The sequence below is a fragment of the Rhinoderma darwinii genome, chromosome 5, assembly GCF_050947455.1.
Source record: "Rhinoderma darwinii isolate aRhiDar2 chromosome 5, aRhiDar2.hap1, whole genome shotgun sequence".
NCBI lineage: Eukaryota > Metazoa > Chordata > Amphibia > Anura > Rhinodermatidae > Rhinoderma > Rhinoderma darwinii.
This window is the reverse complement of record NC_134691.1, coordinates 95,846,646-95,870,920: the sequence shown is the minus strand read 5'-3', so window position 1 is coordinate 95,870,920 and position 24,275 is coordinate 95,846,646. Positions and strand designations below refer to the sequence as shown.

The window sequence follows — 24,275 nt, the reverse complement described above, 5'->3', positions numbered from 1 at the left end:
ATGACGTTTTTAGTAGTGTAAAAAAAAACAAAATATTAACCCCTTCCCTCTTTGGCCACTTTTGACCTTCCTGACAGAGCCAAATTTTTCAAATCTGACATGTTTCATTTTATGTAGTAATAACTTCGGAATGCTTTTACCTATCCAAGCGATTCTGAGATTGTTTTCTCGTGACACATTGGACATTATGTTACTAGCAAAATTTGCTCGATACGTTCAGTATTTAATTGTGAAAAACACCAAAATTTGGCGAAAAATGGCAAAACTTAGCATTTTTCTAAAATTAAATGTATCTGCTTGTAAGATAGTTATACCACACAAAATTGTTGCTAATTAACATCCCCCATATGTCTACTTTAGATTCGCATCGTTTTTTGAACATCCTTTTATTTTTCTAGGACGTAACAAGGCTTAGAACTTTAGCAGCAATTGAAGTGGCTTTGAAAAGTCACCCCATTTTAAAAACTATTCAAAACAGCATTTAGAAAGTTTCTTAACCCTTTAGACGTTTCACAGGAATTAAAGCAAAGTAGAGGTGAAATTTACAAATTTCATATTTTTTTGCAGAAATTAATTTTTAATCCATTTTTTTTGTAACACAGAATGTTTTACTAGAGAAATGCAACTCAATATTTATTGCCCAGGTTCTGCAGTTTTAGAAAATATCCCACATGTGGCCCTAACATGCTTATATTCTGAAGCACCGGCCAGTGGAACAGTGGAAATCCCCCAAAAGTGACCCCATTTGGGAATCTACACACCTCAAGGAAATTATCTAGGGGTATAGTGAGCATTTTGACCACACAGGTTTTTTACAGAAATTATTGGAAGTAGGCCTTGAAAATTAAAATCTACATTTTTTCCAAAGAAAATGTAGGTTTAGCGATTTTTTTTTCTAATTTCCACAAGGACTAAAGGAGAAAAAGCACCGCAAAATTTGTAAAGCAATTTCTCCCGAGTAAAACAATACCCCATGTGTGGTCATAAACGGATGTTTGGTCACACGGCAAGGCTCAGAATGGAAAGAGCGCCATTTGGCTTTTGGAGCTCAAATTTAGCAGGAATGGTTTGCGGAGGCCAGGTCACAATTGCAAAGCCCCTGAGGGGACAAAACAGTTGAAACGCCCAAAAAGTGACTCCATTTAGGAAACTACACCCCTTGAGGAATTCATCTAGGGGTGTAGTGAGCATTTTCACCCCACAGGTGTTTCATAGATTTTATTAGAATTAGGCAGTGAAAGTAAAAACAATCCTTTTTCTTCAATAAGACGCAGCTTTAGCTCAACATTTTTAATTTTCTCAACAAATAAAGGACAAAAAGAACCACAACATTTGTGTAGCAATTTCTCCCGAGTACGGCAATACCCCATATGTGGTCATAAACTGCTGTTTGGGCATACGGCAGAGCTCAGAAGGGAAGGAGCACCATTTGTCTTTTGGAGTACAGATTTTGCTGGATTGGTTTCTGGGCGCATGTGGGACCAAAACAGTGGAAACCCCCCAGAAGTTACCCCATTTTGGAAACTACACCCCTCAATGCATTCACCTAGGGGTGTAGTGAGCATGTTAACCCCGCAGGTGTTTTGTAGAAATTAGTGTGTATTCGATGTTGCAGAGTGAAAATGGGATTTTTTCCATAGATATGCCAATATGTGGTGCCCAGCTTGTGCCACCATAACTAGACAACTCTCTAATTATTATGCTGTGTTTCCCGGTTTTAGAAACACCCTACATGTGACCCTAATCCTTTGCCTGGACATTTGACACGGCTCAGGAGTGAAAGAGTACCATGTAAAATTGAGGCCTAATTTGGCGATTTACAAAGTATTGGTTCACAATTGCAGGGCTCAGATGTGAAATAATAAAAAGAAACCCCTGAGAAGTGACCCCATTTTGGAAACTACACCCCTCAAGGCATTTATTAAGGGGTGTAGGGAGCATTTTCCCCCCACAGGTCTTTTCCATAAATGAATGCGTTGCAGATGGTGCAAATTAAAAATTTATATTTTCCCTAGATATGCCAATTCAGTGGCAAATATGTCGTGCCCAGCTTGTGCCACTGGAGATACACACCCCAAAAATTGTTAAAAGGGTTCTCCCGGGTATGGCGATGCCATATATGTGGAAGTAAACTGCTGTTTGGGCACGCTGTAGGGTTGAGAGGGGAGGGAGCGCCATTTGGCTTTTGGAGGGCGGATTTTGCTTGGTAGAAGTTTTGTTTGAGTATTACTGGTGTTTCCATTTATTATGTGGGGTAAAAAAACAATAAAATAATCCATAGATGTGTGTTACGCTGTGACACAATCCTTTCTGCACAGGCCAGTGTCGCACTGATAAATGTCCTTCCTTATCCATCTTTTGGTCCACACTCTGCACCTTTGCAGTTTGGGGAATTTTGCTGGGAAGTGTTGTCCTGGTATAATACAGGCACCCTCGCTTCTAGCAGATATGTTTCGGCCCTACCCTTCCTGGTTCCCTAATTTTAGGGCCTTGATACATGTTCCCTTCGGGCCGGCACAACTGCATATTTTTTATTTCCTGACTTATTGGAGCCTTAACTAATTTAATTTTTTCATAGACGTAGTGGTATAAGGGATGTTTTTTTACGGGACGAGCTGTAGTTATTATCGGCACCATTTTGGGGTATATGCGACTTTTTGATCACTTTTTATCCTATATTTTGGTAGGCCAGGAAAGCAAAAAAACGCAATTCTGGCATAGTTTTTAATTATTTTTTTTTATAAACTACATGTTATCTTTATTCCGCGGGTCAGTCCGATTCCGGCGAGACCTAATTTATAGCACTTTTTCATGTTTTACAACGTTTTGCCCAATATAATTACTTTTGTAAAAAGAATGTATTTTTTCTGTCGCCATGTTGTGAGAACCATAACTTTTTAACTTTTTCGTCAACGGAGCTGTATGAGGGCTTGTTTTTTTGCGAGATGAGCTATAGTTTTTATAGGTACCAGTTTTAGATACGTGCGACTTTTTGATCACTTTCTATTCCAATATTTGTAGGCAAAGTGACAAAAAACAGAAATTCTGGTATAGTTTTTTACGGGGTATTTTTATAGCTCAGGCCGTTACGGTCGCGGCGATACCAAATATGTATGGTTTATTATTTTTTCAATAATAAAGGACTTGATAATGGAACAGCGCGATTGTATTTTATTACTTGAAACTTTTGTTATGTTTTCAAACTTTTATTTTTTTCACTTTTTTTATACTTTTTTATACTTTGTTTACACTTTTTTTCAAGTCCCACTAGGGGACTTGAAGGTCCAACTGTCTGATTTTTTTTTCTAATACATTGCACTACTTGCATAGTGCAATGTGTTAGATCTGTCAGTTATTCACTGACAACAAGCCGATTAGGTTTCGCCTCCCGGCGGGGCCTAATCGGCTTCCCTTGTGGCAGAGCAGGAGGCCATTGTGTCTCCTGTTGCAATAGCAGCAGTCGGCAGCTATAATTGCATGTCAGGGCTGGCGATCTGCTAGCAACCGCTAAGATGCAGTGATCGCTTTTGATCGCTGCATCGAAGGGGTTAATGGCAGGGATCGGAGCTAGCTCTGGTTCCTGCCGTTACGGTGGATGTCAGCTGTAACATACAGCTGAAATCCACTGCTGATGTCGCCGGCTCAGCTCCGCCGGCGCCATCTTGCTGGTGGCTACGGAAGCCGTTCATGCTCTGCCGCCCGGCGTGTCCTGGACGGCTTTCATGCTAGGCAGCCCCTCCCGGTCAGTATTAGGCATCTGGTTGCCATTGCAGCCACCGGAACCTTGGCACTTTAATTGCTGGGGTTCCGATGAGCTGCAAACACCTTAAATGCAGCGATCGCGTTTGAGCGCTGCATTTAAGGGGTTAATGGCGTGGATCGAAGCTAATTTTGGTCCCCACCATTACAGCCGGATGTCAGCTGTAAGAGATCGCTGACAACCGGCGATGATAGATACAATTAGTATTGCCACATACGTAAAAGTCTGAACTATAACAATATACCGTTATTTAACCTGCACGATGTACGCCGTAAAAAAATAAAAATTTTAACCGCCAGACTCACTGTTTTTTGGTCACTTCATATCCCATAAAAAATAAATAAAAAGTGATCAAAAAGTCTCAGGTAGCCCAAAATTGGACCAATAAATGCTACAGCTCGCCCTTTAAAAAATAAGCCCTGATACCGCTCAGTCGCCAGAAAAAACTTTATAAACTTGTTATCGCCGTAATTATATTGACTTGTAGAATACAGTTAACATGCCATTTTTACCGTACGTTGAAAGCTGTAAAATCGGAACCCCTCAAAAGATTGAGGAATCACTGTTTTTTTCCTATTCCATCCCACAAATAGTTTTTTTTCCAAGTTCCCAATACATTATATGGTACAACAAATGGTGCCCTGAAAAACTACAACTCGTCTCACAAAAAAACAGCCCCCATATGGCTTTATTGACGGAAAAATAAAAAAGTTATGGCTTTTGGAAGGTGAGGAGGAAAAAATGAAAATGAAAATCCGGAAAATGTATGTGACAGGAAAAGGGTTAATAAATTTGGCACATCTTTGGCAGTTCTTGTGACATAAATACAAATCTACGTCTGCTATGAGCAGGCATAGATTCTCGCCATAACTTCTGCCAGTTTGTGGCATAAACTTTAATAATTCTGACGTCCTAGCAGAGGCCCCACGACTCATCTAAACACCGCCCTTTTGCCATCACCCCAAAAACACCATTCCCATAATGAAGCATGGTGGTGGCAGCATCATGCTGTGGGGCTTCTTGTCATCAGCCGAGACTGGAAAACTGGTCAGGATTGAAGGAAAGATGAATGGCAGTAAATGCCCTGTATTTCTTGAGGAAAACCTGTTTCAGTCTGCCAGAGATTTGAGGCTGGGACAGAGGTTCACCTTCCAGCAGGACAATGTAAATATACTTTTAAAGCTACACTGGAGGGGTTTAAAGAGAACCTTTCACCTCCCCATACATGTGCAGCTGAGTGCAGCATGTAATGGGCAGGGCTGCACAAACCCTGGGGCACTTTATATATTTTTTTCTACCCTCCTCCGTTATTTAGATATCGGTGACGTTATATTTGGCGCCCTATATTTAAATAACACCCTGAACTATCAATGGGGCGTGTACTTGCAAGGGGGTGTGTTACTATGGCTGTGACAATGTCTAATCAGATACGGACAGTGTTACAGCAAGAGCGAGGATAGAGGAGAGAGTGTGTGCGCGTGCGCATGCTCTCACTCTTCAGCTATCAAGATCAGTCTTCTGCCGAACTGGCAAGGGGGCATGTCACTGCTACGGACAGTGTAAGAGCTGGAGAGAGGAGAGCGGCCATGTGCGGATAGTGCAAGCAAAATGCCCCCTTGCCAGTTCAGCAGAAGACTGATCTTGAAAGCTGAAGAGTGAGCGTGTGCGTGCACACTCTCTCCTCTATCCTCGCTCTTGCTGTAATACCGTCCGTATCTGATTGTCCGTAACACGCCCACTTGCCAGTACACGCCCCATTGACAGTTCAGGGGATTATTTAAATATCGAGCGCCAAATATAACGGCACTGATATCTAAATAACGGAGAAGGGTAGAAAAAATTTTTTCAAGTGCCCCAGGGTTTGTGCAGCCCTCACCATTACACGCTGCACTCAGCTGCACATGTATGGGGAGGTGAAAGGTTCTCTTTAAGGGGAAACATGTAAATGTCCTGGAATGGCCTAGTCAAAGCCAAGACTCAAGTGAATCTGAAGCATGTCTTGACGACTGTTCTACACTAGTGCAACCTATTTAACTTGAAGGAGTCGGAAAAGTTCTGCCTGGAAGAATGGTCAAAAATCCCAGTGTCTAGATGTGCTAAGCTAAGAGAGTCATATCCCATATTCCAAGAGACTTGTATCTGTAATTGCAGCAAAGGATGACTCCACAAAGTATTGAAATTCAGGGAGTGAACACTTACGCACATTACAGTTCTGTTTTGGTTTTTTTCTTAATTATGGTTTGTCTCAGAGTAAAAAATATTTTGCACCTTCAAAGTTGTAGACGTGTTGTGCATATCAAATGGTACAAACCACCAAAATTCTATTATGATTCAAGGTTTTAATGCAACAAAACAGGAAAAACACTAAGTGGTAAATACTTTTGGAAAGGCACTGTTGGGTTTTACACTACAAGTTTCATTGGGCAGCAGGAAAAAACTAATTGATCCATTATTTTGCAATATTTCACACACCCTTATCTTCAGCTAGGATTAGATATATGTATCCATAGGCTAAGGGACAGCAATTTATATTTCTTCTCATTTAAAAGGTCCACGGCTCAAAGGGGGAAGCATATTCCAAATGTCCACTAATGATCAAAGTGTTGGATGCCGTAAGAGGAATCCCAGCAAGTAAACTAACCGTCAAGGTTTACAGGCAGAAGGAGGACAAGAACTGGGACCTGCTTTCTACAAAGTAAGCACCTCTGACAAGTGTCTTAACATTTACGCAAAATCTAGAAAATTCCAGACAAGAAAATCATCAGTAAATAGATGTGATAGATAAGTTCTTTAGTTGTTCTCTGCATTCATTTATTTCATTAAAATTCTGTCCAGGTTTTATAACTGTTACCTTAAGCTGTGAAAAATTATGAATCAGGATATAGCAGCCATCACAGCTCCTATAGAGCATGTCATCTATGTCTACAGACTCTTGAAAGAATAAATCTGATTTGCCATTCAGAGGTATCAACCCCTATAGAATGACTTTATATTTAGAATCGATTCTCATGTGAGCTATGTACCATTGGCGCTGCCAGCTGAGCATTAGTACAGCAGTTGTACCGCGCAATTACCCACAGTTGGACAGATCCTGGCTGTTTAACTCTTCTGATGCCGTGATCAATTGTATTCACGGCATCAACAAAGGGAAGGAAATCAATTTGCGCCCCAATTGTCATTAGCGATGGCTAAGACTGAAAGTTTTAAGGATCACTCCTGGTCCTAACAATGGCCCCTAGGTCTGTCCTGTGATAATCCTTGTTAGGGCATACCTGAGGTGCGTTTTACAGGCACATACTATAATGCATTGGAATAAATACATGTAAATTACAAGTAAAAGTCTCCTTGGAGGGACAAAAAAACCTGTTAAAATCAATAAAATAAAAAGTAAGAAAACTACGCTTAATATAATATTCATATGTCCTATATGCGATGAAGTTTACATGTAATTTAGAGTAGTTAGATAAAGTAAAAAAATGATAAACAATAGCAAGATTGATTTTTTTTTTTGTCCGGTATTTCGCTAAAAAATAAATTAAGCGCTATGATAAATGTGAGAAAAAAAACAATACCATAAAAAATACACCCAGAAATGCAAAAAAAAAAAAATCTCGCACAGGAACGCCAAATAAAAAAACATCTGGCAGAACGCAAACATTTTCAGCTGCGTCCTAAAGGCCAAAATTAGCCATATCCAAATGAGAAGAGGAAATGTAAACTGCCGTGGTCTGTAACCTTTAGATAAAGTGATTAACATAAAGTATATATTTGTGTACATATATATATATATATATATATATATATATACTGTATATACATACACACGCACACAGTATTGTGCGAAAGTTTTAGAGAGTTGTGGAAAAATGCTGCAAAGTAAGAATGCTTTAAAAAATAGAAGTGCTAATATGTTTTTTTTTTACTATCAATTAACAAAATACAAAGTGAATAAATAGAAGAGATATCCAAGTCAAATCAAAACAGCATCAATTCTTCTAGGTACACTTGCACAAAGTCATGGATTTGGTAGGATTATAATCAGGTGTATGATTAACCAATTATGCCAAACAAATGATAATGATCATCATTTTCATATGTAGGTTGAAACACAGTCATTATCTGTAAAAAAACAAAAAACAGCTGTGTAGGAGGCTTAAAACTGGGTGAGAAGCAGCCAAACTCTGCTACAAAGGTGAGGTTGTGGAAGACAGTTTCATGTCACAGGTCTACCATGGCAAGACTGAGCACAGCAACAAGACACAATTTAGTTATGCTGCATCAGCAAGGTCTCTCCCAGGTAAAGATTTCAAAGCAGACTGGGGCTTCAATATGTGCTGGTCAAGTTCTTTTGAAGAAGCACAAAGAAACGGGCAACGTTGAGCAAAGTAGATGCAGTGGTTGGCCAAGGAAATTTAGTGCAGCAAATTAAAGTCACATCATACTTACTTCCTTTTGAAATCGAAAGATGTTCTGCTGTGCCATCAGCTCAGAACTGGAACAAACCAGTGGGACCCAGGCACACTCATCTACTGTTCGGAGAAGTCTGGCCAGAAGTGGTCTTCATGGAAGACTTGTGGCCAAAAAGCCATTACTTCGACGTGGAAACAAGGCCAACTATGCACAAAAACATAGGAGCTGGGGTGCAGAAAAATGGCAGCATGTGCACTGGACTGATGAATCAAAATGTGAAATATTTGGCTATAACAAAGGCAGTTTGATTGCTGAAGGGCTGGAGAGCGGTACAATAATGAGTGTCTGCAGGCAACAGTGAAGCATGGTGGAGGTTCCTTGCAAGTTTGGGGCTGCATTTCAGCAAATGGAGTTGGGGATTTGGTCAGGATTAATGGTGTCCTCAATGCTGAGAAATACAGGCAAATACTTATCCATTATGTAATACCATCAGGGAGACGTCTGATTGGCTCCAAATTTATTCTGCAGCAGGACAACGGCCCAAACATACAGCCAAAGTCATTAAGAACAATCTTCAGTAGAGACAGATGGTTTTGAGGAAGCCTACATCCACAGAAGATCTGTGGTTAGTTCTCCAAGATGTTTGGAACAACCTTCCTGCCGAGTTCCTTCAAAAACTGTGTTTAAGTTTATCTAGAAGAATTAAAGCTGTTTTGAAGGCAAAGGGTGGTGAAACCAAATATTGATTTGATTTCGATTTCTCTTCTGTTCATTCACTTTGCATTTTGTTAATTGATAAACAAATAACTATTAACACCTCCATTTTTGAAGGCATTCTTACTTTGCAGTATTTTTTCACAACTGACTAAAAATTTTGCAAAGTATATATATATAACCTCAATATTTTAAAGCGTTATAAGTGACTACCAGTGCTAGGAAGATCTTGTTGTGTAATGTTAGCTGAAGGGAACATGATAACAGAGTAATTGTATGTGTTTACTGTATGTTTAAAGGGTAACATCCAAAGAAGGAGAAATCCATAATCTCACCAGTGAAGAAGAATTTGTCGAAGGTGTTTATAAGCTGGAACTAGTAACCAAGCGTTTTTGGAGCAAACTTGGACTTTCACCATTCCACGAATATGTTGATGTGAGTGGATAACATAGTAACAATACTTGTGTAAAGGTTCAGATAGCACCAGATACGTGGAAGGGTGAGGTTTTGCACGGATAGGGGCCCAACCCAAACATAAATATAAAAGAGTATCCGGCACACCAATATAGAAAAAAAGGTATTTTTTATTTTGTTTCTAATGCCAGTGGCAGAGTGCGACGTTTCGGTCTAGGTGACCTTCATCAGGCACTGAGCCGTGCTGGGCAACTGAATTGACGAGCGCTAGTGGTGCTGATAGCGGCTGGCCATGATACAGCGGCCAGCCGCTATCAGCACCACTAGCGCTCGTCAATTCAGTTGCCCAGCACGGCTCAGTGCCTGATGAAGGTCACCTAGACCGAAACGTCGCACTCTGCCACTGGCATTAGAAACAAAATAAAAAATACCTTTTTTTCTATATTGGTGTGCCGGATACTCTTTTATAGTAACAATACTAATATTAACCCCTTAACGACCGCCCACCATCGACTGAAAAGGTAAAAAAAAAAAAGTTATTCTTTTGCATAAAATATATTTAGATTGCCCCTACAAGAAAAAACAAAAAAAAACTACACATATTAGGTATTGTAGCAAATAAAAAGCGGAGTACAAGGCCATATTTATAAAAATATAACACATTTTAATTAATCACAGAAATAAGACAAACATTTAAAAAGGTACAAAATGTTTGGAGAGACTCTATAATGTTACAAGTTATGACAGGAAACCAGACCATCCATATGTTTGTAGAAATGAAAAAAAATTATTGCACTGCGATCCCTATAGTGAGGATATATGGAATGGGTAGTAGGTTGTCCTATAAGTGGCTAATCCCTCATGTAGAAACCCAATAGATTGTAGACACAATGGTCCTGGGAAAAGTTAGGGAAAGCCTGAATGTCAAAGGATGGAGGAAACCTTACCCATATCAATGATCTTGGAACCCGGATACCATGTATGGAACCCCAACGCGCATTTTGCGATGTGTGCTTCTCTGGGGGTGCATAGTGTCCTGTTGCAGTCCTGACCTTAAATAGGACAAGACCCAGGTGTATTCTACTCTTAATCAGTGCCCATGAGATCATAACGCATGTCCACAGCCGTGACCGGAAGTGAGGAATGCCCCACTTCCGGCCTCCAGCGCTGTAGCGCACATCCGGGATCCTGATGCATACCAGGAATACTGGACATGCGCAGTGCGTTATGGGAGGCGGGAACGGAGCAAGCGACACCCCCGGGGTCACGTGCAAGTGGAGTGCGCACCTCATTGGACAGCTGGGACGAGACGGATCGAAGGTAATGTATACAAATCCACTATCGACGTAGCTACTCCCATTCCAATACTAATAAGGGCCAACCAAAGGAATGGCGACTATTCTGCATGGAGTATGTTGGAAGAAAGTGTGTGTGATGCATAGATTTATGTGAACAATCACATTAAAAAAGAATACCCCAAAATTATACAATGTGCGTAAACCAATACAATGGTTTTAAAAAGAAGTGACAAAATGTATATGTGAACATCACAATCTTAGTGCTGGTTATAGAAAACCGCATAAAGTTGTAATGACGGGGGTAAGGAAACAGACAAGTGAGCCCTAATCTACCCGCCACTCAGTCCCTGCCTACTTGCAACGACCCGCCCTAGGCGACGGGGTACAACTGGGCGACAGTCCCTACGCTCAATAAGTGCACGACAGACAAAAGACAAGGGTACACAGAAGCAAGGGAAAAGGGGCAGTTGCCCACGGCAACACCGAGAGCAACAAGGGTGGTGAACGAGCCGAGTCAAACCAGGAGTGTACGAGGTACCAAACGCAGAGCAGGAGAGTAGTGAACAAGCCGAGTGAAACCAGGAGTGTACGAGGTACCAAACGCAGAGCAGGTGAGTAGTCAGTAAGCCAGGGTCAATATGAAGCAGGGACAAATAGATCAAGAAGCTGCAGCAGGGCCAGGAAACCAAATGAGAAGAATCACAAGCAAGGAGGAACAGGAAAGGCAGGTATAAATAGACAGAGGGCGGGAGCTAGCTCCATCTGGCCAGGCTATGATAGGCTCTCCCACTAATAAGCCTGCCATCCTGAGTGGTGGAAGATGGAGTCAGTCTCCCAGACATAGAAGCAGGTGCAGACTGATTACCTATGGGCGTGGATACAGAAGCTGTGCCTGGCAGATCCTTAACAGTACCCCCCCTTTTATGAGGGGCCACCGGACCCTTTCTAGATGGACCTGGTTTATTGGGGAAACGAAGGTGGAACTTCCTGACCAATACCCCAGCGTGAACATCCCGGGCGGGTACCCAAGTCCTCTCCTCAGGCCCGTATCCTCTCCAATGGACCAGGTACTGGAGGGAGCCTTGGACCATCTTGCTGTCCACAATCTTGGCCACCTCGAATTCTACCCCCTCAGGGGTGAGAACGGGGACAGGAGGTTTCCTCGAGGGAGCCAAGGACGGAGAGCAGGGTTTAAGGAGGGAGGCATGAAACATGTCGTGTACTCGAAAAGATGGGGGCAACTCCCGTCGGAAAGAGACAGGATTGAGGACTTCAATGACCTTGTACGGCCCTATAAACCGGGGAGCAACTTCTTGGACGGGACTTTAAGGCGCAAGTTCTTTGACGATAGCCACACCAGATCCCCGACCATAAACAAGGGGTTAGCAGAACGTCTTCTATCTGCCTGAGTTTTTTGTATGCTCTGGGTCGCCTCTAGGTTCTTCTGAACCTGGGCCCAGACTGTGCACAGTTCCCGATGAACGACCTCTACCTCGGGATTGTTGGAACTACCAGGTGAAACGGAGGAGAACCGTGGATTAAACCCAAAATTACAGAAAAAGGGGGAGACCCCTGACGAGTTACTGACCCGGTTATTAAGGGAAAATTCGGCGAGGGGATGAAGGAGACCCAATCATATTGACAGTCAGAGATAAAACACCTTAAATATTGTTCTAGAGACTGATTAGTCCTCTCAGTTTGGCCATTAGCTTCAGGATGGAAGGCAGAGGAGAAGGACAGATCAATCTCCAACTTTTTACAGAAGGCTCTCCAAAACAAGGAAACAAATTGTACCCCTCTGTCAGAAACAATATTGACAGGGACCCCATGGAGACGCAGGATATGTTTGACAAACAAGGTAGCTAACGTCTTAGCATTGGGTAGTATTTTGAGGGGCACAAAGTGGCACATCTTACTGAAGCGGTCTACTACAACCCACACCACCGACTTGCCTTGAGATGGAGGCAAATCGGTGATGAAATCCATGGAGATATGGGTCCAAGGTCTCTGGGGAACGGGCAAAGAACATAGTAAGCCCGCTCGTCGGGACCTGGGAGTCTTGGACCTAGCACAAACTTCACAAGCGGCGACGTAGGCCTTAACGTCCTTAGGCAACCCAGGCCACCAATAGTTTCTGGCAATGAGGTGCTTGGTACCCAGGATGCCTGGATGGCCAGATAGTGCGGAGTCATGATTTTCCCTAAGTACCCTTAGCCGGAATTGCAGGGGAACAAACAGCTTGTTCTCAGGAAGGTTCCCGGGAGCTGAACCTTGTTCAGCAGCAATTTCAGAAACTAAATCAGAATCAATAGAGGAAATGATTATACCTGGAGGCAAAATACAAGCAGGATCTTCCTCCAAAGGAGGGCTGGCCATGAAGCTACGCGACAGTGCATCAGCCTTAATATTTTTAGATCCAGCCCTATAGGTAACCAAAAAGTTGAATCTGGTAAAAAATAACACCCATCGAGCTTGTCTCGGGTTTAGCCTCCGGGCAGATTTTAGGAAAACCAGATTCTTGTGGTCGGTAAGGACCGTTACCTGGTGCCTAGCCCCCTCCAGGAAGTGGCGCCACTCTTCAAATGCCCATTTAATGGCTAAGAGTTCGCGGTTGCCAATATCATAGTTACTCTCAGTGGGCGAAAACTTCCTGGAGAAGTAGGCACAGGGACGGAGATGGGTGAGGGACCTGGTACCCTGGGACAAGACAGCCCCCACTCCCACCTCGGACGCGTCAACCTCCACGATAAATGGCTCCATTTGGTTGGGCTGAACCAACACCGGGGCCGAGATAAAGCACTTCTTAAGGACCTCAAAAGCCTGGACAGCCTCAGGAGGCCAGTGGAGGAGATCAGCACCCTTGCGAGTGAGATCCGTAAGAGGCTTAGCGATGACCGAGAAGTTAGCAATAAATCTCCTGTAATAATTAGCGAACCCCAAGAAGCACTGTAACACCTTCAGGGAGGCAGGTTGGACTCATTCCGCCACAGCCTGGACCTTGGCGGGGTCCATGCGGAATTCATGAGGAGTGAGGATTTGACCCAAAAATGGTATCTCCTGCACCCCAAACACACATTTTTCGGTCTTCGCAAACAGTTTGTTTTCCCGAAGGACCTGGAGCACCTTCCTGACATGCTCAATGTGGGAGGACCAGTCCTTGGAAAACACAAGTATGTCATCAAGGTACACTACAAGAAATACCCCCAGGTAATCTCTTAAAATCTCATTTATGAAATTCTGGAAGACCGCGGGAGCATTACACAACCCAAAGGGAATGACGAGGTATTCGAAATGACCTTCGGGCGTGTTAAACGCAGTCTTCCACTCATCCCCCTCTTTGATGCGGATAAGGTTATACGCCCCCCGTAGATCAAACTTAGAGAACCATTGGGCCCCCTGAACCTGATTAAAGAGATCAGGAATCAAAGGAAGGGGATACTGGTTCCTTACAGTGACCTTATTCAAGTTACGGTAGTCAATGCATGGCCTAAGACCACCATCCTTCTTCCCTACGAAGAAGAAGCCAGCACCTACCGGAGAAGTAGAGGGGCGAATGTAACCCTTGGCAAGGCATTCCTGGATATACTCTCTCATGGCTTCACGTTCGGGACAAGAGAGATTAAATATCCTACCCTTAGGGAGCTTAGCTCCTGGTACCAAATCGATAGCGCAATCGTATTCTCTATGAGGAGGTAACACTTCGGAGGCCTCCTTAGAGAAAACATCAGCGAAGTCCTGAACAAACTCAGGTAGCGTGTTCACCTCCTCAGGGGGAGAAATAGAATTAAGGGTATGTGCACACACACTAATTACGTCCGTAATTCACGGACGTATTTCGGCCGCAAGTACCGGACCGAACACAGTGCAGGGAGCCGGGCTCCTAGCATCATACTTATGTACGATGCTAGGAGTCCCTGCCTCGCTGCAGGACAACTGTCCCGTACTGAAAACATGATTACAGTACGTGACAGTTGTCCTGCAGCGAGGCAGGGACTCCTAGCATCGTACATAAGTATGATGCTAGGAGCCCGGCTCCCTGCAGTGTGTTCGGTCCGGTACTTGCGGCCGAAATACGTCCGTCAATTACTGACGTAATTAGTGTGTGTGCACATACCCTAACAGAAAAACATGACGTCAAGCATTCATTACCCCATTTGGTAAGATCCCCAGTATTCCAGTCAAACGTGGGATTATGCAACTGCAACCAGGGAAGGCCTAAAATCAAATCGGACGATAATCCCTGCATCAACAGTACAGAGCACTGCTCCAAATGCATGGAGCCAACAAGGAGTTCAAAAACAGGGGTATGCTGTGTAAAATAACCATTAGCAAGAGGAGTGGAGTCGATACCCACTACCGGGACAGGTTAAGGCAAATCAATCAAAGGCATAGCTAGAGACATAGCAAATTCCACAGACATGATATTAGCAGACAACCCTGAATCCACGAAGGCACTGCCGGTAGCAGACCTACCACCAAAAGAGACCTGAAAGGGAAGCAAGATTTTATTACGTTTCATATTTACGGGAAATACCTGTGCGCCCAAGTGACCTCCCCGATGATCACTTAGGCGCGGAAGTTTTCCGGCTGCTTATTCTTACGCCTAGGACAGGTGTTCACTTGATGCTTGTCATGCCCACAATAGAAGCAGAGACCATTCTTCCTGCGGAACTCTCTACGTTGTTGGGGGGACACGGAGGCTCCGAGTTGCATAGGTACCTCCGAGTCTTCCGTGGAAGAACGAAGCAACGGAACCTCGGGAGGCATCATGGGGGAGTCAGAGGAGAAAACACAAAAACGTTCACGTTGTCGTTCCCTGAGACGTCGGTCAAGTCGTACCGCTAAAGCCATAACCTGGTCTAGGGAGTCAGAAGAGGGATAGCTAACTAGCAGGTCTTTCAGGGCGTTCGACAGACCCAACCTAAACTGGCACCTTAAGGCAGGGTCATTCTACCGAGAAGCTATGCACCACTTCCTAAAGTCAGAGCAATACTCCTCAACAGGTCTCTTACCCTGACGTAAGGTCACCATCTGACTCTCGGCAAAGGCAGTCCTGTTAGTCTCGTCATAAATGAGTCCGAGAGCGGAAAAGAAAAGATCAACGGAGGAAAGTTCAGGGGCGTCAGGAGCCAAGGAGAAGGCCCATTCTTGGGGCCCTTCCTGGAGCCGGGACATAATTATACCCACCCGCTGGCTCTCAGAACCTGAGGAGTTGGGCTTTAAGCGAAAATAGAGCTTACAACTCTCCCGAAAGGAGAGAAAAGTCTTCTGGTCCCCTGAGAACCGGTCAGGCAACTTGAGGTGGGGTTCAAGAGGTGAGGTGAGGGGCACTACCATGGTAGCATCAGGCTGGTTGACCCTCTGAGCCAGGGCCTGGACCTGTAAGGAGAGACCCTGCATTTGCTGAGCCAGGGTCTCAAGGGGGTCCATAGTAGTGTGAGGGACCAGGGTAGACTAGGTATAGGGCTTGTGATTATGTAATGACGGGGGTAAGGAAACAGACAAGTGAGCCCTAATCTACCCGCCACTCAGTCCCTGCCTACTTGCAACGACCCGCCCTAGGCGACGGGGTACAACTGGGCGACAGTCCCTACGCTCAATAAGTGCACGACAGACAAAAGACAAGGGTACACAGAAGCAAGGGAAAAGGGGCAGTTGCCCACACCGAGAGCAACAAGAGTGGTGAACGAGCCGAGTCAAACCAGGAGTGTACGAGGTACCAAACGCAGAGCAGGAGAGTAGTGAACAAGCCGAGTCAAACCAGGAGTGTACGAGGTACCAAACGCAGAGCAGGAGAGTAGTCAGTAAGCCAGGGTCAATATGAAGCAGGGACAAATAGATCAAGAAGCTGCAGCAGTGCCAGGAAACCAAATGAGAAGAATCACAAGCAAGGAAGAACAGGAAAGGCAGGTATAAATAGACAGAGGGCGGGAGCTAGCTCCATCTGGCCAGGCTATGATAGGCTCTCCCACTCCTAAGCCTGCCATCCTGAGTGGTGGAAGATCGAGTCAGTCTCCCAGACATAGAAGCAGGTGCAGACTGATTACCTATGGGCGTGGATACAGAAGCTGTGCCTGGCAGATCCTTAACAAAAGTGAATGTTATTGCAGTTATTAATGAGGTCGCTTCTTATAATAAAATATAAAAAAGTTTAGATAAATGTAGTTATAGATAATATTACACATCACATGTTTATCTCATGACAGAACAAAGTGCAAAAGAGAACAAAAAGGGTCTCATCAAAAATGTTACGTGACATAAAATACATTTCATGGAAAAAAGGGGAAGGGGAAGAGTGACAGGTTTGTCGATATCAAATCTACGTCAGGGAGCGATGAATATACTGAAATATTATAATATTATAGAGGTCATCTGGGTCTAGAGCTTGTATTTCCCATATGGAGGTAGCCGGACTGGGGAAAGATGTTACATCAGATACCTAGTAAATGTTATGTACAAGACACAAAAAAATTATAAATTAAAAACATGCTGATGGCACAGATTACATTAAAGAAATGGTGCAAAGCTGAGTTTCTCTTTAAGTCCAAACGGAGTAATAGAGCCCAATTTGACAATCCACTTGCACTCTCTTTTTGTCACAACCTTCTTCAAATTGCCCCCCTTGATGCCACAATGTATACGGTCAATTCCACGAACCTTCAAGGATTTAGGGTTACAGCCATGATATCATTTAAAGTGCCTTGGCAGGGTTTTTAACTGTGTGAGGTCATTTATAGCATCAGCTCCAGCAATGTCTCGCACATGTTTTCTAGTGCGTAACCTCAATTCTCTGGATGTCAGGCCTATGTAGACCTTGGGACATCCACATAGCGCATAGTAGATTACATGTGTGGTAATGCAAGAGATATAGTTTCTTATTTCAAAGGATCTTTTCCCGTCCAGTGACACAAAATCTGTCGCTCTGCTAATATTAGGGCATGCTATGCAATCACCACAAGGATAACAACCTACTCTCGGTCCCCGTGATCCAAAGGGATTTATATTTTTCGGTATATAGTGGCTTTTGACCAAGAGGTCCCTGAGATTCCTGCTTCTCTTGGCCGTCATCATGGGCCTCTCAGCCAAACAAAGAGCCAAAGCTGGTTCAGATCTTAGGACAGACCAGTGTCGCCCTAGGATTGTCCTCATCCTCTCCCATTGGCTGTTAAACGTTGTTATAAACCATACCCCAGTTTCTCCAGTTCGATGGGCTTTACTTCTCAGTAGGTCACTGCGTGATTTTTTTTGGCCCTATTTTACCCGGACCTAATTGTCCTTCTACTATACCTTCTATTCTCAAACCTATATTAGGTATCTAAAGGACCACAATAACCTGAAGAATTAATCTAACAGGTTATTTAGCGTGAAACAGGAACGGGATAAAAAATAAACAAGAAAAACAATAAAGAGAATCGTTTTATCCTATATTCACGCCGTAGAAATATTTTTTTTCTACCTTCAAACTGTGAAAAAAATAATACCATTTCTCCCACATAAAACAAGGCCTCATACGGCCATGTCAATGAAAAAATAAGAAAGTTATGGCTGCTGAGGTAAAAACGGAAAAATTTAGCTGGTCATTAAGACCTTTTCAGGCCCGGTCATTAAGTGGTTAAGAGAGTTTCTTCAGTCAACTGCAGGCCTTATTCACACGAACATGTTAAACGCCCGGGTGGTGGCCGTTGAAACAACGGCCGTCACACAGACCTACATAATTCAATGTGGCCGCTCACACGGCTGTTGTTTCAACAGACCGTGTGAAGGGTCCGTGAGAAAATAGGACATTTTTTCATGCTTCATGCATCCCCCCCATAGACTCTAGTCTATGGGGTCTGTGTGATATCGCGTTCCGCATCGTAGAGTACGGATGAACCTCAGACTTGAAAAACGCCAGTTTTTCACATCCGAGATGCGCAACGCTCTTCTGAATCTAGCCGAAGTGATTATAAGATTACGTAAAAGTTTATAAATATACAATATGTAAAGCAGGAATTTATTCCCTGAGAGCATCCTGGACCAGGAATGTGTTATTAGAACTCTAATATTGCTATAGAAAAATATACTTTCAACTTTCAGTACATCATATGCTCATTGTAACTCATGTTACATTTAGTGCATGCGTCATGGGCTTTTCTATAGCTTTTCATGACTATTCCGTTAAATGGATACCAATATAGTCTATGGGTAACATATCCTTTAAATGGATACCTAACAGTGGACTTCCATCACTTATAGATTATAATGGTATCCGGTTAACATATATGTCATGAACAGCGTTTGGGACTTAATCCATAACTATGGCGTCCCACTTAACCGTGACCACCCTCAGCAGTGACAAAGTTAAGGAGATTAAAAGCTTAAAGAATATTTTAGGCTGCACTTTGACGGCTAGCTGCACCTCACCTCTCAATGGAGCCCCTTAATCACTGGGGCCAATAGCAATGAATATGCCCACATAACCCTTCTAGTTACACCCATGGCCACATCCCATTCATTTACATAGAGCCACACATTGTAGGTGGATTACTTTGACCACAACATTACTGCCAAGGGCCATTAAAACCTTGAACTTGCCCACAATAAGGCAGAAACAACACAGACAGTTGGATTACTTCACTACCCAGGAGCAAATCAAGAAAGCAGCGGCATCAGTTGGTGTTGCTGATCATGTCGCCTGGGTCTAATAGTGTATGGAGAACATATAATGGGATTGAGGACCCTATTCTATGGTAAACAGACATAATAACAGCCCTCTTGTATTTTCCCTAACATGTTTGCTTGTATTCTAGGTGGTGTTTACTGCTAATGACGCCGGTCACCGTCACTATACCATTGCCGTGCTCCTCACTCCTTATTCCTTCTCCACAACTGCTGTGGTCAGTGAACAAGTGGAGACCCATACATAACGTCTGCGCAGTCTTCACTGGATCTCTTCACCTAAATGCACATATTACATGACATTTTGTAGGTAACATTATTTTTTTATCTTTTCAAAACAATCTAATGTCAATTTGTAAACCACAATTTTAAATAAAGTTTTCTTTTCGATGTAACCTTTAATGTGTGTGACTTATATACATCCAGCAAATATTTCCTATTGCTTATTCAGCAACAAAATACGGACATGGATTCTAAAGACGAGCAGCAGGATCAATTCTTTAAGGAATATACTTTGGATTTGCTCATAAAAGATGGGTGTGGAAGTAAGACTGCTGATGTAATGTATGCCAGGGTGGGAAACATGGCCGGGGCAAGGGGTAGGTGGGAATGAGAGCAGCCTAAGACGCCATTGATGAGGTAGACAATTGAAATGTATTTATTTACTTTTTTAAATAGGGGAAGATGAGGAATATGTATTATAAATAAGAACGCTATGGATTGGTGGGAAAGGGGGAAATACTATGTATAATTATCCAGCCTAAAGCTATATTGTAGAAATTCAAGGACTGTGTTTGGTGGTGCACATTCTGAAAACACTGCCTTGGGCAACATTAGAGCATTACCTGTCCCTGGTGGGGACAATGGACCAGTCCCTTGAAGCTGCTTTGAATTACAGTCTGTTTTCCACATATAACATTCAACACAAAAGAAAAAGAGCCACAGAGATTTGCCTAGACTAAAAATTGTGAGGAACAGAAACACAAGCGCAGAGATTTACGAAGACTTTAGACTGAAGGACTCAGGAGTGAGATGTGTCAAATATGTTAAGAGGCGCCTCGAAATAAAAGTGTCCTATTTTATGATGTCCATGCGCCACAAGGGGAAATTTCTGGCATAAATTATAGTAAATTTGTCAGGTTGAAGGTTGCCCCGCCACTTCAGCTAAGCCCCCCCCCCCCCACCACCTTTTTTAAAATTGCCGTGAGGGTAAAGAGAAAGTTGCAAAATGTTTGCCCAAATTGAAACTTTTCTACTTCAGAAATCTGGCATAGGATTGTTTGGTAAATTCCCCAGAAGCTATATTAAGAAGTTGCACACTTTAATAATAATAATAATAATAATAATAATCTTTATTTATATAGCGCCAACATATTACGCAGCACTTTACAATTTAGAGGGAACATGAAACCGACTATATCAGACATTACATAGTGACAAAGTTCATTTACAATTCAAACAAGAGTGGGGACTCTGCTCGCAAGAGCTTACAATCTATGACGAGATAAGGGAGACACAAAGTGTAACAGTGTTTGTTCTGTACAATATTCCAGCCATTTTTATACACATGGGGTGGTAACATAAAACTGCATGATCCGGTCACCAGCCAGTATCCTTGTATGACTGACATGAAGAGAAGGAGTGTGAGGGAATCTTATTCTGATGACTAATCAAAAAGGAGGGCCATGGAAAGGAATCAGATTAGGGAATGTTATAGGCCTGTCTAAATAGATGTGTTTTCAGGGCACGTTTAAAACTGTGGCTATTGGGAATTAATCTGATTGTCTGGGGTAGCACATTCCAGAGGACGGGTGCAGCACGAGAAAAATCTTGGAGACGGGAGTGGGAGGTTGGGATTATGGAGGATTTTAATCTAAGGTCGTTGGCAGAACGTAGAGCCCGAGTAGGGTGGTAGACAGAGACGAGGGAGGAGATGTAAGGACGTGCAGCACTGTGGAGAGCTTTGTGGGTGAGAGTAATAAGTGCAGTGACTGGCACAGAATAGAGGAGTTGGTGTAGCGGTTGGTCATAAAGATGAGCCTGGCTGCTGCATTGAGGATAGATTGGAGAGGGGAGAGTTTAGTGAGAGGAAGACCGACTAGTAATGAGTTACAGTAGTCAAGACGAGAGTGAATCAGAGCAACAATGAGAGTTTTGGCTGTTTCTGGAGATGTTTTTGAGGTGAAAATGACAGGAGCGTGTAAGTGATTGAATGTGAGGAGTAAAGGAAAGATCTGAGTAAATAATAACCCCGAGACAGCGGGCGTGCTGCTTAGGAGTTATGATAGTGCCAAACACAGAGATGGAGACATCAGGTTTAGGGAGGTTAGTAGATGGTGGGAATACAAGGAGCTCAGTTTTAGAAAGATTCATTTTCAGATAGAGAGAGGACATGATGTTAGAGACAGCGGACAGACAATCACCGGTGTTTTGTATTACAGCAGCGGTGAGGTCATGGGAAGAGGTATATAATTGGGTGTTATCAGCATAGAGATGGTACTGGAAGCCAAATCTGCTGATGGTTTGTCCAATAGAGGCTGTGTAGAGAGAAAAGAGGAGTGGATCTAGGACTGATCCCCGAGGAACCCCGATAGCAAGGGGAAGAGGAGAAGAAGTGGAACCAGCAAATGACACACTGAACGAGCGGTCAGAGAGATACGAGGAAAACCAAGAGAGAGCCTCGTCCTTGAGGCCAATAGAGTGGAGCATGTTAAGTAGGAGTTGGTCGTCTACAGTGTCAAAGGCTGCAGAGAGATCCAGAAGAATCAGGAGAGAGGATTTACCGTCTGATTTAGCCGCCAAGAGATCATTTGAGACTTTAGTAAGGGCAGTTTCTGTGGAGTGTAGAGTGCGGAAACCAGATTCATAGCTTTTTATTATACAGAGATTAACCGGTTCAGGACCGGGCTATTTTGAGCCTTTAGGACCAGACACAGTTTAGCCCTTATTAGCATGTGTTAGTGAAATGGCTTTAACATTTTTATTTGACCAACACTTCAGGGTTCTTTACACACATCATTTTTTTAAATTTGTATTTTTTTTTTAGAATTTATAGGCTTATAGTTTGGAAAAAAAGCAAATGTTTTCTACTAATAACATAGTGCTACCCTAAGATAGACTTTTTGTTTGTGATCATCCTTGTCTACTGTAATCTTTTTTATATTACACGTCTATTCCAAGCTAATTGCGTCATGGCTAGCGTTCCGACTATATATATATATATATATATATATATATATATATATATATATATACATATATATATATATATACATATATATATATATATATATATACATATATATATATATATATGTACAGTATATACACACACACTATGGTGCAGGCTTTAAAGGGAACCCGTCACCAACATTTCACCTATTGAACTCTACTCACCCCTCGCTGGCCGCTTCTGTCAAAAGTTCACTGCCGTTATCCCCTCTTCTAAATGCCTCCTCCGACCGTAAATAACGGTCTGCAAACATCTCGCACCTTTTATGTTAATAATCCAGCAGCCTTGTTCGTTCGTTCGTTCGTTCGTTCGTTCGTTCGTTCGTTCGTTCGTTCCTCTTCTTATGCCCATCCACTGCCGAAAACTGGCATGCACTGAACCCCGAAATCTCGCCCGAGATCGCAAGCATGCGCAAGTCATGTATGGTCCAACACCTTTCCCTGCTTCCTCTGGGCATCAAATCTTCTTATTGCACATGTGCCGCTCTGGTGTCCCGTTTTTTGCACGCACCAGAACAGGACCTTGATGCGCAAGCGCAGGATTTCGTGTGTGCTGGTGGGAGGCAAAGAGCTGTCAATCAAATGTAAGGAGGCGAGTTAACTCGGAAATGCTTCAAGAATGAAGATATAACTCTTTTCAAATGAAGTTATGGCTCTTATGCTCATTAGTGAACACTAAAAAACGTAAAAATAAAGGTACAGAGCCAACTTAGAAGATAATTATAGGTCACATAAAATGCATTTTCCCCCCACTTCCACCAGATATTGCTGGTTGAATAGGTGACATGCCTGTGACAGGTTCCCTGTAAGGACCTGGACCACCCGTCGCAAATATACAGCGGGCGGTCATTAACCAGTTAAATCGGTTTGTTTTTTTCGCTTTATGTAAATAAATGCTTAAAGGGTATCTGTCGTTTCATTTGACTTTTCAGGATAAGCTACCGTGTGTGTACATGAGGAGTGTACATGGCGCGGGGTGTGGACCCACTTGGCCGTACCGCGTAGCGGAAAGGCAGCTGGCCAAATAGGTACAATACTACGTCTATAGTCCAGAAAGGATACCTGAGGCAATGTAGACAGTAGCAGCCACCCGGCGGGTGTGACACAGTAGATGCAGCGAAAGACACAACTCGACTTCAACTCTAGACAGCACAGAGGCACGGTAGCACGGGATACAGGGTACAGGCAGCAGGAAAGGGTAACACTGGGAACTGGAAAACATTAGGAGACCATTTGCAAGACAAACTTTAGGTAACACAACAACGCTCAGGCAATGATCAAGAGGGCAGAGCCCTTTTTATAGTCCAGCAGCATTCTGGGCTAATTGCAGATTCTCTGCAAATGGATGCGCACTGGCCCTTTAAGACCGTGCATGCACGGGCGCGCGCGACCTGCGGAACACAGTCTCTGAACCAGGAAGTGAGTGCTGGCATCTCTCAGGAGGGAGTTGCCACCGAGAACTCACACGTCCATGACCGCGGCCATCAGAGAGTAAGTCAGAACGACGGTCCGCGGCCATAGACGTTACAAGGAGTAGCACTATTTCCAGACATTTTGATTTTGCAATATTTAGTCGTTTTCCCCTTTGTTTGCTATATCTGTATTTTACATTTCTCTCTGAGATGGGGGTGGAGACTAGCAGCCATACACTACACACAGTAAGAGGAGAATAACCTTCATAAACTTCTCTCTCACTCAGAAACTGCCCCAGGATCATGCAGGACAGTTAGGTCCAGAATTATTTGGACACACTGGCGTAGCTATAGGGGTCGCAGCGGTCGCAATTGCGA

The 24,275-nt window shown here is 43.2% G+C and overlaps 1 protein-coding gene across 1 annotated transcript; it reads left to right on the top strand.

Moving 5' to 3' along the window:
- The first annotated feature begins 6,315 nt into the window (after positions 1-6,315).
- TTR (transthyretin) lies at positions 6,316-19,610 on the top strand. Its single transcript, XM_075828340.1, has 3 exons — positions 6,316-6,455; positions 9,184-9,319; positions 19,386-19,610. The coding sequence occupies exons 1-3, from the start codon at positions 6,352-6,354 to the stop codon at positions 19,500-19,502; spliced, it is 357 nt and encodes a 118-aa protein (XP_075684455.1). The 5' UTR covers positions 6,316-6,351; the 3' UTR covers positions 19,503-19,610.
- The last annotated feature ends 4,665 nt before the right edge of the window (positions 19,611-24,275 follow it).